This window comes from Marmota monax, unplaced genomic scaffold, assembly GCF_021218885.2.
Source record: "Marmota monax isolate L192 unplaced genomic scaffold, Marmota_monax_Labrador192_F-V1.1 WCK01_AAM20220418_F8-fsc00038, whole genome shotgun sequence".
In the NCBI taxonomy this organism is placed as follows: domain Eukaryota; kingdom Metazoa; phylum Chordata; class Mammalia; order Rodentia; family Sciuridae; genus Marmota; species Marmota monax.
The window spans coordinates 11,816,754-11,831,113 of NW_026692498.1; the positions used below are offsets into that span (position 1 = coordinate 11,816,754).

The 14,360-nt window shown below is 38.9% G+C and overlaps 1 protein-coding gene across 10 annotated transcripts in view; it reads right to left on the minus strand.

Annotated features, from left to right (window-relative positions):
* Window positions 1-1,264: 1,264 nt before the first annotated feature.
* Ms4a13 (membrane spanning 4-domains A13) overlaps window positions 1,265-14,360 on the minus strand; it is a 63,691-nt gene continuing 50,595 nt past the window's right edge. For 9 of the 10 annotated variants that reach the window (XM_046445650.2, XM_046445647.2, XM_058579587.1 and 6 more), the window contains 3 exons: window positions 4,943-5,062; window positions 2,640-2,756; window positions 1,265-1,490 (listed from right to left, as the gene is read on the minus strand). In XM_046445650.2, coding sequence (XP_046301606.1) covers window positions 2,655-2,756; window positions 4,943-5,062 — 222 coding nt within the window. In that variant the 3' untranslated portion in view covers window positions 1,265-1,490; window positions 2,640-2,654. The remainder of the gene's footprint in view (window positions 1,491-2,639; window positions 2,757-4,942; window positions 5,063-14,360) is intronic. The other variant, XM_046445652.2, reaches the window with a different exon arrangement.

Genomic DNA, 14,360 nt, shown 5'->3' on the forward strand with positions numbered 1-14,360 from the left:
ATGCCATATTTTCTTTATCCATTCATCCATTGATGGACAGCTAGGCTCCTTCCGTAGTTTGGCTGTTGTGAATTGCGCTGCTATAAACATACGTGTGCATGTAGCTCTGGAGTGTGATGACTTTAATTCTCCAATGTAAATAGTGAGAAGTGGGACAGCTGGGTCCTATGGTGGTTCCATGGCTAGTCTTTTGAGGAGCCTGAAGGAAAGAATCATGTTGATGTGTGGAGGAGATTTCTGACCTAAGGGCTGGCAGGAGGATAGGATCTGAGTGTGTTTAAGGAGGACAGCTGGCTGGTGAGAGAGTGAGGAGAGGCAGCCAGGTGATGGGGAGGTGAACCCAGGGCCTTGCTAGGACTTTGGCTTTACCTATGAGTGAGATGAGAAGTGATGAAAGGTTAACTTTTTATCATGGAAAAAGAATCTGATGAACCCCATGTAGCCATTGCCCAGCCTCTACAATTATACTTTGTGACCTTATTTCATCAACAAGATATGCTTATTGCATTGGGTTGCTAGACCTGTCATATTAATCTATTAATGATTTCCCCTCCTTTAAAAAATTATATTAACTGAGTAAACTAGGTCATATATCCCTTATAATTTCCCACATTCTGACTTTGTCAGATTGTTTCTGTGTGGTATCATATGACTTGATGTTCTACTTCACCACAGGACCAAAAGCAACAGATACAGGCAACCAGGAAAGAACCTTGTCTCCTTATAATTTGTTTATCTCAGGTACTTTGTCACAGCAACAGAAAACTTACAGGATGGTCCTTATACAACAAAACATTTTTAACAAGATAATTTACTAAAATATTTATACAGTTCATAGCATTAGAAACCATAAAGTAAAACTTTGAGCAAAAGATGTAACATAATCCAGTAAACATTAATTAAATTCCAGTGGACATTAATGCAGTAGTCTCCATAACATAAAGAAATGGCTAGTTGTAATATGCCTTCTAAAGAAATATTAGAAATAGTGTGTAGAGCTAACATTCCTTCCCAGAAAATGGGACTATTTATAACTTAGACTAATTTTCCTTTTCATAGTGACATGATTTCCTCGAGCCAGCAGTTATTGCCTCACCCTATCAATATCAGATATAGATTACACTCCAGAAGCATGTGTCCACTCATAGAATTTACTTGCATTGAATAATGTCTTCACTGAGGCTGACCATAGTCAGCCTGAGATAAATTTATGCTGACAAGATAAATTTATGTTGAGCTCCTCACACAGAAAAAAATAACCATATTCATCAATATTGACTTTTATTAAAGAAATGGAGGAAAGGAAATACTAAGAAGGGCTTAATTCAATCATATTTTCCAAGAAGTCGTTTGGACAAAATGAAGTCATTCACCACTCAACTCTCCTCCTTGACCGAAGTCATGATGGTTCTTCATACATAGGAAACGGATCTTCTTCTGCCATGAAACTGAGGTAAGTTGGACACTAGTAAATTGATCATCAATACGTTCTAAAGTTAAAAGAAGACATAGGATTTTCACTAGTATTTTGCAAAGAATTCTAATAAAATATTCTCATACTGAGAGTCCTAAATAAAATTAAACTATGTGCTTTGATGCTTTTTACTTTTCTTCTTCCCCCTTCCCTTTCCTTTTCTTCTCCTTCCCTCCTTCTGTCCTCTTTCTCTCCTCTCAGATTAAATTCCACCTAGTTGAAGTGGAAAACTGTATGTTCATATATGTTCACATTCTTACTCTTTTCACTTTGTTCAGAGGAGAATTAAGAATGAGATATGGTGCGTAATACTCCATAATCCCTAAAAAACCAATGCCAAATGTCTTCTTTGATATAAAGAGAGCAACTAAGAACAGAGCAGGGAGGAAGAGCAGGAGGAAAAGACTAACATTAAACAGAGACATGAGGTGGGAGGGAAAGGGAGAGAAAAGGGAAATTGCATGGAAATGGAAGGAGACCCTCATTGTTATACAAAATTACATATAAGAGGTTGTGAGGGGAATGGGGAAAAAACAAAGAGAGAAATGAATTACAGTAGAGGGGGTAGAGAGAGAAGTTGGGAGGGGAGGAGAGGGGGGATAGTAGAGGATAGGAAAGGTAGCAGAATACAACAGTCACTAATATGGCATCATGTAAAAATGTGGATGTGTATCCGATGTGATTCTGCAATCTGTAATTGGGGTAAAAATGGGAGTTCATAACCCACTTGATTCTAATGTATGAAATATGATATGTCAAGAGCTTTGTAATGTTTTGAACAACCAATAAAAAAAAAGAATGAGATGTGGGTCTGTCTACTTTGCATTTAACTAGAACTATCATTTTTTTACCTTATGAATTTCAATATCTTTAGATGGAACCCTGCTCTCATTTTATGGAGCCAGAAAACCATATATTGTCTACCTCATTCACTCATTTAAGTGTGAACATAAAAGCACCCTGCAATACAAAGCACTTTAGTAGAGAAATCTGTTTATCTTCAGTTACTGGAGACCCATTTACTACCCTAGAGTTATTGCAAGGTGTTTTCAGGTACCCACAGTCACAGTTTAGAGATGGCAGGGGTTTATGCTTCTCATCAAGATGTTTTTTAAATAGGGTTCATCACAGAAGGCAGCTCACTAGAGAGGAATGAGATACTCACTGCATCTTTTATCTTCTATCTGTTTGCTTTGTATCCCCAGTCAGTCACTATAACTGCCAAACAAAACTCCAAGATACTGAATAGGAACAAATACGTTGAAAGGAGGGCACCACTTCTCTGCATCCAAAATGAAACATACATTCTTTATAGACCTTTATATTTTAATACCATTAAAATAATAAAAGTATCATAAAATTACAGAAAGAAGAAAAGTAGAAGAGGAAAACTAATCACTCTATACTCTCAATAGCTGAACATACATCATAATTATATATAACAGCATGACAATAAGTGGTAATTACTAAGGATAATGATAAACAAATATATTCTGCTAAATGAGTAGTGAGAGACACTGGTCATGTTTTCATGTTTGCTGTTCTGCACACCATTAGCAATTTTTCATTGAGGCTAGTGAGATACTTTTGAGGGTTAGTGTTATAGAACTTATTTACTAGAGAGGTGTATAAAATTTATTCTGTTATTTAGTAAAGAACCTTGAAGAGGAACTCACAGTGAAGGAAGAAGAGGTTTGAATTCATAACCTGGGCTCAACATAAGGGTTTATATGCTCTGGAGTTAGGCTGTTTCCTTCTGGGATCATGCCTCTGACTATCACCAATAGATCCCATACCCTTATGGGATAATTAGGTTGAGGACAAGAATACAGAAATTGTAATAGAGGAGTCCTAAGTTCCCTCGATTCCCAGAGCACTTTTGTGCTAGCCATTCAGAGCTTTGTAGACCAGTGCTCAATAATGACCCTATTTAATAATAATTGATGGTAGTGGACTATGGGCATGTTTATGGACTGACGAGATAATCCAGGATTCTTATCAACCAGGGATTTGGAGTCAATATTGAACCTTTGGCTCCCGGTGTTCTTGAATTATATGAAAGGTTATTAAGGGAAAATGTTTTGTTTTAAGAGGAAGATCCTGGATTTCCTCCTGATGTGATCATTGGTGGTTCAACAGATAAACTGGAATAGTGAAACAGGTAAGACCAAAACTGAAGATTGTCTAATAAAATGAGCTTTTCTTATTGTGCAAATAAAATCTAAAGCAATATGTTGATGTTTGTATTTATTTAAGATGTAACTCTAAGGTGTATATCAAGGTATGTTTTATAAAATATTAGCATTCTCGTTGTGCCACTGAGTTGATTTCTGTATGGCTCCATTTGTGTGGTGAAATCGCTTGATTAAAATAAAAATTCTTCAAGGTGCTAAATCTGTGACCATGTGTAAGTACCTTAACATTTCTAAGTTTGCTTCTTAATTGCATTAGAGATACAGATCATTCCCTGAGAAAGTTTGTAGTCTCACACAGTATAAAGTCTCTTTTAAAGCTACATACAAACAACAAAAATCTGATGCAATGTAAAATAACATGCTTCAGAACTAGGTAATTTACCAGATGTTTTGGATTTTGAAGTAAAAAGAGCTTTATTAATTAGTCCAGGAACTTAAAAACGGGCAATATCTAATGGGATCAATTCAGAAAGTTGGTTTCTAGGTCTTGGGCAAAGGTCTAGGCATTCAGACCTTTGTCATACCAGGAAGACAGGATAGAGCAGGAGGATGGGAATCTGTCGACAGGATGTTTGCCCCAAAGGCTTCAATTTCTATACAATTTGCTGAACATTGACTTCCCTCTTTGCTATCCTAGCCCTTTCTCTCTACACTAATAAACCTATGTGCATAAGTACATGTCTGCACCCCTACCTGCCTAGGAACACAGATGTATACAGGTACTGAAATATAAACATAAACATCCTTGAACAGTCTCACACAGACCTGCTAACAGACAGATACAAAGAAGGTGGTGCACATATGTCCACGTAGTCCTGTGCATGTAGAACTGCATGCACATGTATCACAAGTACCTAAGGATGGCACTTCCTTTTTTGAAGATTAAGTTTTGCTATAACTAACTTGATCTTTTAAGACTTTAGGAGAACTGTCCTTAGAGATGCAAGTATCTAGAAAGAATGAGCTGCCTATCATAAATATATCATGGCAACCAGGTGGGTCCAATATTGAATATAATGTTTAATCACCCTAAATATCTACTTTAATTATTCATGCTACCTTCCATTTGGTTACTTGAGGTTTTGGTTCAAGGCTTGGGAATGTAACCTGTAGTTTGAATTACATTTGTAGTAGTTATGAATATTAAAGAGTAAATTAATGATGAGGGTCTCCTCCATTACTGACAAAATACTTAAATACTCTCATCACTCACAAAGAACTTGATGCATGATTCTAAAATCATGATGAAATTTCATAGAAACCTGGTACTTACGCGTGACCAAGGAGAATTACTTGAGACTGTACCAAATAATGTAAGTTCAAAAAGTAGTAACGTTATACCAATTATTGAAATGCAGGCACTTAAGATGTTCACTCCTATAGCATAGGACAGCTGGAATAGATAAAAGTTATCACATAGTTATTGGAAGCTATTCCATATTCACATCTGGCAAGTATATTCAAGTAGAAGGTTTATAATTTTTCCACAGTAGTAAGATTGTTAAAAAGACTATCAAAACTGAAGGTTTGTCAGGATCCCCTGAGGACCAAGTGACTTTGGAGATATTAAAATTTCTGGTAGAGCATGCATGTGTTTACTATGCAAGTACTAATTATTACTTATATAAGTTCTACATAAATTATTAATTATCACATAATCATTGAATATCTATTCTGTATCATGGAAACTATGCTTTGGATAAAGAGGCAGAAAAGAAAGGGCTTCTACGTTCAAGAAATTTTCAGGCTGTTGAGTAAGACAGAGTGCATATAAAATGTGAAGAGAAAAAACCGTTCACAGTATAGATAAATCCACAGTGCCAAACAATTTCATATTACCAGAGAGCTAATGTTCCAAGTGTTTGCTATGGTTCATTTTGGAGAGCAAGAAGATGAGTTACAGGGAATTTTGTTGAAAAGACAGGTGCTATCTAGCTTGACATTAGGAGTTTATCTTGAAGATGGTGGGGAACTAATTGCTGGAGGTATCTACTATGTTTTCAGGCCACACTCTTGTTGGGCGCTTTACTTCAGACAATGGACATTTATAATGTTGCTGAATAATGAAACTTTGTATATGAGGTCGGAGAGGTGATAATATTGCTATCAAAGATAAACTTTCCTCATGCTTATTCTTTATCCATATTTGCACTAATATATTTCTTTATACCTAATACAAATTAGATGACAAGCATGAAAATTTAAATTACTGGATTTTGAAGCCTATTTTACTGGATAAAACTTATGTTTATATAAATTGCTATTGCATATTGTCTACTAATCATGATTAATTTATTTTCTTGGAACATACCTTCCTTAAAGGATGGCCACCAAATTAAAGCATTATTTAATTTTTATGATTTAAAAATCCAGCAATATTGTTTAGTAACATGCAGTACTGCATGTTAGTGTAAACTTTAAAATGAAGCATTTGCTGAAGTTACAGTTATATGCACAAATGATTACGCAAAAATGATTGACTTTTATCTAGAAAAAGCCTTCATGCATTGGTAAGGCCACTTGGAACAGGTATTTTTTAATACACGAAATTTTGCTGGCAAAAGCTTATTGGAGGAGCCCGCGGGGACTGCTTCTTGGAGCTTACACTTATAGGAGCTTACACCGAGCACAGAGCGGCCGAGTTCCGGCTCCCGGAACCGTCCCGGAACCGCCCTGGCTCAGGGCTGCGGAGCCCGCGGAGGCTGCTTCTTGGACCCTGCTACTATCAGAGCATACACCAAACACTAAGCGGCCGAATTCCGGCTCCCGGAACTGAGCCCGCGGGGGCTGCTTCTTGGAGCCTACACTTATAGGAGCTTACACCGAGCACGGAGCGGCCGAGTTCCGGCTCCCGGAACTTCCCTGGACCGGGGCTAGGAGCCCGCGGAAACTGTGTCTCGGTCCGGGTCCTGCTGAGGGCAGGTCAGGACTCACCCATTGCTTGGGTTGCCTGGCAAGGGGAACGAAATGCTGCCATTCGCATAGGATACCAACATGGCAGAGATCTGATGTCAGCAGAAAGCGGTGGAGGAGAGATCTTCATCAATACCAGCGGTGACATAAGCAGTTGGTCTCCTGGTAAGGGGGGTGAGGCTCAGTCACCCGAGTCTCCTCAATTTGTCCTCGAGCCAGAGGGAAGGAGCCGGGCCGCCGCCAGCCCCCGGAGCAGGCCCAGCGGCTCGCCAGCGTGGTGACCGCGTGACCCCAATTGGAGAGGGGGCGGAGCGGAGCCGCCACCCACACCCGCCAGGTGGGCAGACCCACGACCCAGTAGTACATGGGCGTGGTAGGAGGGGCAGGGCAGAGCCGCCCTTCGCGCTTGCAAGGTAAACAGACCTGTGACAGCCTGGCGGGTCAGGCCCAGTGGCCTGCCAGTGTGGTACACACGTCACCCCAACTCGAGTAGGGGCAGAGCAGATCCTTATCCCACGCCCGGATCAGGCCCTGCCGGTGTGGTGGTCACGTGACCCCAATTGGAGTGGGGGTGGAGCGGAACCGCCACCCGTGCCCGCAGGGTGAGCAGACCAGTGATCAACCTGCAGATCAGGCCCAGGGGTCCGCAGGCGTGGTAGGAGGGGCAGGGCAGATCCGCCGCCCGCGCCTTCAAGGTAGGCAGACCTACAACAGACCGGCGGATCAGGCCCAGGAGCCTGCCGGCGGGGTACAAACACCACCCTAATTGGAGTAGTGACAGAGCAGAGTCGCCTCCCTTGCCAGGAACAGACCCAGCATCCTGCAGGCGGGGTAGTCACGACACCCCAATTGGAGTAGGGGCAAAGCAGAGCCTCCACTCGTGCCCGAAAGGTGAGCAGATCTGCGACCGACCAGCAGGACAGGCCCAGTGGCCTGCTGGTACGACAGACACGTCACCCCAATTGGAGTAGGGGCAGAACAGAGCCGCCACCAGCTCCCAGAACAGGCCCAGTGACCTGCCGGCGTGGTAGCCACGACACCCCAATTGGAATAAGGAGAGAGCAGAGCCGCCGCCCGCACCTGCAGGAAAGATACGCAAGCAGTATGAAAAGACAAGGAAAGAAAGGACCACAAGCAATGCAGGTCAACGCAACTTTAGAAGAGGTAACAGCTGCAGCAGATGGAATGTCAGATAAAGAATTCAGGATATACATGCTTCAGATGATCTGGAGTATCAAGGAAGACATTAAACAGCAAAATCAGACAATGAAAGATCACTTCGACAACGAATTACGCAAACAAATCCAGGAAGCAAAGGATCAACTATACAGGGAGATAGAGGTTATAAAAAACAAGCAATCAGAAATCCTAGAAATGCAGGAAGCAATAAACCAACTTAAAAACTCAATGGAGAATACTACCAACAGAGTAGAACACTTAGAAGATAGAACATCAGACAATGAAGACAAAGTATTTCAACTGGAAAAGAACATAGACAGCTCAGCAAGACTGTTAAAAAACCATGAGCAGAACATCCAAGAAATATGGGATAACATTAAGAGACCAAACTTAAGAGTCATTGGGATACAGGAAGGTACAGAGCTCCAAACCAAAGGAATGAGCAGTCTATTCAATGAAATAATACAAGAAAACTTCCCAGACTTGAAGAATGAGACAGAATCCCAAATCCTAGAAGCCTACAGGATGCCGAATGTGCAAAATCATAAGAGATCCACACCTAGACACATTATAATGAAGATGCCCAACATACAGAATAAGGAGAGAATTTTAAAAGCTACAAGAGAAAGGAAGCAGATTACATTTAGGGGCAAGCCAATCAGGATAACAGCTGATCTTTCAACACAGACTCTGAAAGCTAGAAGATCCTGGAATAACATATTTCAAACACTGAAAGATAATGGGTTCCAACCAAGAATTGTGTATCCAGCGAAATTAAGCTTCAGGATGGAGAATGAAATTAAAACCTTCCACGATAAACAAAAGTTTAAAGAATTCGCAGCTAGAAAACCATCTCTTCAAAACATCCTAGCCAAAGTATTACAGGAAGAGGAAATGGAAAATAACAATGAAAACCAACAGTGGGAGGTAGGACAGTAAAGGGGGGGGGAAACAATCAAAGAGGAAAACAAACAATGTTTAGTAACAGAAATAAACAAATATGGCTGGAAGAACAACCCATATCTCAATAATAACCCTAAATGTTAATGGCTTAAACTCACCAATTAAGAGACACAGGCTAGTAGAATGGATCACAAAACAAGACCCAACAATATGCTGCCTACAGGAGACGCATTTGATAGGAAAAGACATACATAGGCTGAAGGTGAAAGGTTGGGAAAAATCATATCACTCATATGGACTTCGGAAACAAGCAGGCGTGTCCATACTCATATCAAATAAAATAGATTTCAAGCCAAAGTTAATCAAAAGAGATAAAGAGGGACACTACATACTGCTTAAGGGAACCATACACCAACAAGACATAACAATCATAAATATTTATGCCCCAAACAATGGTGCAGCTATGTTCGTCAAACAAACTCTTCTCAAGTTCAAGAGTCTAATAGACCACCACACCATAATCATGGGAGACTTCAACACACCTCTCTCGCCACTGGACAGATCTTCCAAACAAAAGTTGAATAAGGAAACTATAGAACTCAATAACACTATTAATAACCTAGACCTAATTGACATATATAGAGTATACCACCCAACATCAAGCAGTTACAATTTTTCTCAGCAGCACATGGATCCTTCTCAAAAATAGATCATATATTATGTCACAGGGCAACTCTTAGACAATATAAAGGAGTAGAGATATTACCATGCATCTTATCTGATCATAATGGAATGAAACTGAAAATCAACGATAAAAGAAGGAAGGAAAAAGCATACATCAATTGGAGAATGAACAATAGGTTACTGAATGATCAATGGGTTATAGAAGACATCAAGGAGGAAATTAAAAAATTCTTAGAGATAAATGAAAACACAGACACAACATATCGGAATCTATGGGACACATTGAAAGCAGTTCTAAGAGGAAAATTCATTGCTTGGAGTTCATTCCTTAAAAAAAGAAAAAACCAACAAATAAATGATCTCATACTTCATCTCAAAATCCTTGAAAAAGAAGAGCAAAACAACAGCAAAAGAAGTAGAAGGCAAGAAATAATTAAAATCAGAGCTGAAATTAATGAAATCGAAACAAAAGAAACAATTGAAAAAATTGACAAAACTAAAAGTTGGTTCTTTGAAAAAATAAACAAAATCGACAGACCCTTAGCGATGCTAGTGAAGAGAAGAAGAGAGAGAACTCAAATTACTAGCATACGGGATGAAAAAGGCAATATCACAACAGACACTTCAGAAATACAGAAGATAATCAAAAACTATTTTGAATCCTTATACTCCAATAAATTAGAAGATAGTGAAGGCATAGATAAATTTCTTAAGTCATATGATCTGCCCAGATTGAGTCAGGAGGATATAGAAAACCTAAACAGACCAATATCAATTGAGGAGATAGAAGAAACCATCAAAAGACTACCAACTAAGAAAAGCCCAGGTCCCGATGGGTATACAGCAGAATTTTACAAAACCTTTAAAGAAGAACTAATACCAATACTTTTCAAGCTACTTCAGGAAATAGAAAAGGAGGGAGAACTTCCAAATTCATTCTATGAGGCCAACATCACCCTGATACCTAAACCAGACAAAGACACTTCAAAGAAAGAAAACTACAGACCAATATCTCTAATGAACCTAGATGCAAAAATCCTCAATAAAATTCTGGCGAATCGGATACAAAAACATATAAAAAAAATTGTACACCATGATCAAGTAGGATTCATCCCTGGGATGCAAGGCTGGTTCAATATACGGAAATCAATAAATGTTATTCACCACATCAATAGACTTAAAAATAAGAACCATATGATCATCTCGATAGATGCGGAAAAAGCATTTGACAAAGTACAGCATCCCTTTATGTTCAAAACTCTAGAAAAACTAGGGATAACAGGAACATACCTCAATATTGTAAAAGCAATCTATGCTAAGCCTCAGGCTAGCATTATTCTGAATGGAGAAAAACTGAAGGCATTCCCTCTAAAATCTGGAACAAGACAGGGATGCCCTCTCTCTCCACTTCTCTTCAACATAGTTCTCGAAACACTGGCCAGAGCAATTAGACAGACGAAAGAAATTAAAGGCATAAAAATAGGAAAAGAAGAAATTAAATTATCACTATTTGCAGATGATATGATTCTATATCTAGCAGACCCAAAAGGCTCTACAAAGAAACTATTAGAGCTAATAAATGAATTCAGCAAAGTGGCAGGATTTAAAATCAACACGCATAAATCAAAGGCATTCCTGTATATCAGCGACAAATCCTCTGAAATGGAAATGAGGACAACCACTCCATTCAAAATATCTTCAAAAAAAATAAAATACTTGGGAATCAACCTAACAAAAGAGGTGAAAGACTTATACAATGAAAACTACAGAACCCTAAAGAGAGAAATAGAAGAAGATCTTAGAAGATGGAAAAATATACCCTGTTCATGGATAGGCAGAACTAACATCATCAAAATGGCGATATTACCAAAAGTTCTCTATAGGTTTAATGCAATGCCAATCAAAATCCCAATGGCATTTCTTGTAGAAATAGAGAAAGCAATCATGAAATTCATATGGAAAAATAAAAGACCCAGAATAGCAAAAACAATGCTAAGCAAGAAGTGTGAATCAGGCGGTATAGCGATACCAGACTTCAAACTATACTACAGAGCAATAGTAACAAAAACAGCATGGTACTGGTACCAAAACAGGCGTGTGGACCAATGGTACAGAATAGAGGACACAGAAACCAATCCACAAAACTACAACTATCTTATATTTGATAAAGGGGCTAAAAGCATGCAATGGAGGAAGGATAGCATCTTCAACAAATGGTGCTGGGAAAACTGGAAATCCATATGCAACAAAATGAAACTGAATCCCTTTCTCTCGCCATGAACAAAAGTGAATTCAAAATGGATCAAGGAACTTGATATCAAATCAGAGACACGCCGTCTGATAGAAGAAAAAGTTGGCTACGATCTACAGTCGGTGGGGTCGGGCTCCAAATTCCTCAATAGGACACCCATAGCACAAAAGTTAATAACTAGAATCAACAAATGGGACTTACTCAAACTAAGAAGTTTTTTTCTCAGCAAAAGAAACAATAAGAGAGGTAAATAGGGAGCCTACATCCTGGGAACAAATCTTTACTCCTCACACTTCAGATAGAGCCCTAATATCCAGAGTATACAAAGAACTCAAAAAATTAGACAATAAGAGAACAAACAACCCAATCAACAAATGGGCCAAGGACCTGAACAGACACTTCACAGAGGAGGACATACAGTCAATCAACAAGTACATGAAAAAATGCTCAACATCTCTAGCTGTCAGAGAAATGCAAATCAAAACCACCCTAAGATACCATCTCACTCCAGTAAGATTGGCAGCCATTAGGAAGTCAAACAACAACAAGTGCTGGCGAGGATGTGGGGAAAAGGGTACACTTGTACATTGCTGGTGGGACTGCAGATTGGTGCAGCCAATTTGGAAAGCAGTATGGAGATTTCTTGGAAAGCTGGGAATGGAGCCACCATTTGACCCAGCTATTCCCCTTCTTGGTCTATTCCCTAAAGACCTAAAAAGAGCATGCTACAGGGACACTGCTACATCGATGTTCATAGCAGCACAGTTCACAATAGCAAGACTGTGGAACCAACCTAGATGCCCTTCAATAGACGAATGGATAAAAAAAATGTGGCATTTATACACAATGGAGTATTACTCTGCATTAAAAAATGACAAAATCATAGAATTTACAGGGAAATGGATGGCATTAGAGCAGATTATGCTAAGTGAAGCTAGCCAATCCCTAAAAAACAAATGCCAAATATCTTCTTTGATATAAGGAAAGTAACTAAGAACAGAGTAGGGACGAAGAACAGGAGAAGAAGATTAACATTTAACAGGGATGAGAGGTGGGAGGGAAAGGGAGAGAGAAGGTAAATTGCACGGTAATGGAAGGAGACCCTCAGGGTTATACAGTGGAGGGGGTAGAGAGAGAGGAGGGGAGGGGAGGGGAGAGGTGGGGAGGGGGGAGGGTGGATGATGGGAAAGGCAGCGGAGCACAACAGACACTAGTATGGCAATTTGTAAATCAATGGATGTGTAACTGATGTGAATCTGCAATCTGTGTATGGGGTGAAGGTGGGAGTTCATAACCCACTAGAATCAAAGTGTGGAATATGATATGTCAAGAAATTTGTAATGTTTTGAACAACCCACAATAAAAAATTAAAAAAAAAAAAAAAGTGCCAATTTAAGGGCACATTTTGTTTCCAAAAAAAAAAAAAAGCTTATTGGAATAAAGTAAGAAGAATAGAATGCTTCTTTTGGTTCCTGATTTAAGTGGGCAGAATGTAATAGGACACAAATGCTTCAGAAAAAAATGTTTGGCAGTTTCTTAAAAAGTTAAATATATGATTTAGGTATTTACTCAAGAGAAATGAAGGTGTATGTCTGTACAAAGACTTATACATAAATATTCTTGATATTCTTTGTATATTTATTTGTGAGATCTCAAAACTGTAAACAATGCAAGTCCATCAACAGATGAATGGATACACAGATTGTTGAACATACATCCAATGGAATGTGACTCCAAAACAAAGAGAGATTATTCATAGACCCTCTATTTGGGGTGAATTCTAAAGTAAATATGTTGAGTGAAAGCAGTCAGATAAAAGTATACAATACTGTATCACTCCATTTTTATAAAAATCTAGAAAATGCAAACAAATCTATAGTGACAAAAAAAAAAAAAAGATCAGAGGTTGCCTGGAGGAGAAAGGTTTTGGGAAAGGAGCAAAAGAAGGGAATATCAAGGGACGCAAGCAAATTTGGGAGAGATGTTAATGTTCTTTTGAATTCAGCTGAGAATTCCTCTGGTCCTGAGCCATTCTTTGTCTGGAAGGTTTTCATTACAGCTTCAATGTCATTGTTTGTTATTGGTCTGTTTAAATTTTCTGTATCCTCTTGGTTCAATTTTGGTATTCCATGTGTCTAGAAATTTATCATTTTCTTCTAGATTTTCTAATAATTTTGAAATTAGTACCTAATGATCCTCTGAATTTCAGTGGTGTCTAGTATAATGTCTTCTTTTTAATATTTAATTTTAGAAATTTGGGTCTTCTCTTTCTGTTGGTTAGTCTGGCTAATGGTTCATAAATCTTGTTTATTTTTAAAGAGAACTGGCTCTGTTTCATCGAGCTTTTTAATTTTTCTTTTGCTTTCTATTTCATAAACTTCAACTCTGATCTTTACCATTTCCTTCCCTCTACGTGTTTGGGATACTTTTGCTCTTGTTCCTGAAACTTTCAATGCATCATTAGGTTGTTTATTGGGGTCTTTCTGACTTTTTTAATGTAGGCACTTATAGCCATAACTGTTTCTCTAGAACCGCTTTCACTATAGCTCAGAGATATTGCTATGTTGTATTCCTATTCTTGTTTGATTCTCAGAACTTCTAAAATTTCTCTTCTGATGGAAATGCAGGGGAAGCCTGGAGGATGGGGCCCCAGGGATTGTCCTGGAACTAGGCATTACTGAAACTTGTGTCCATAGGAGGCTTTTAGATGCGTAAGGCCCTCAGGAATGGTGACCCAGCACTGGGGTGAGACTGGGTCCCA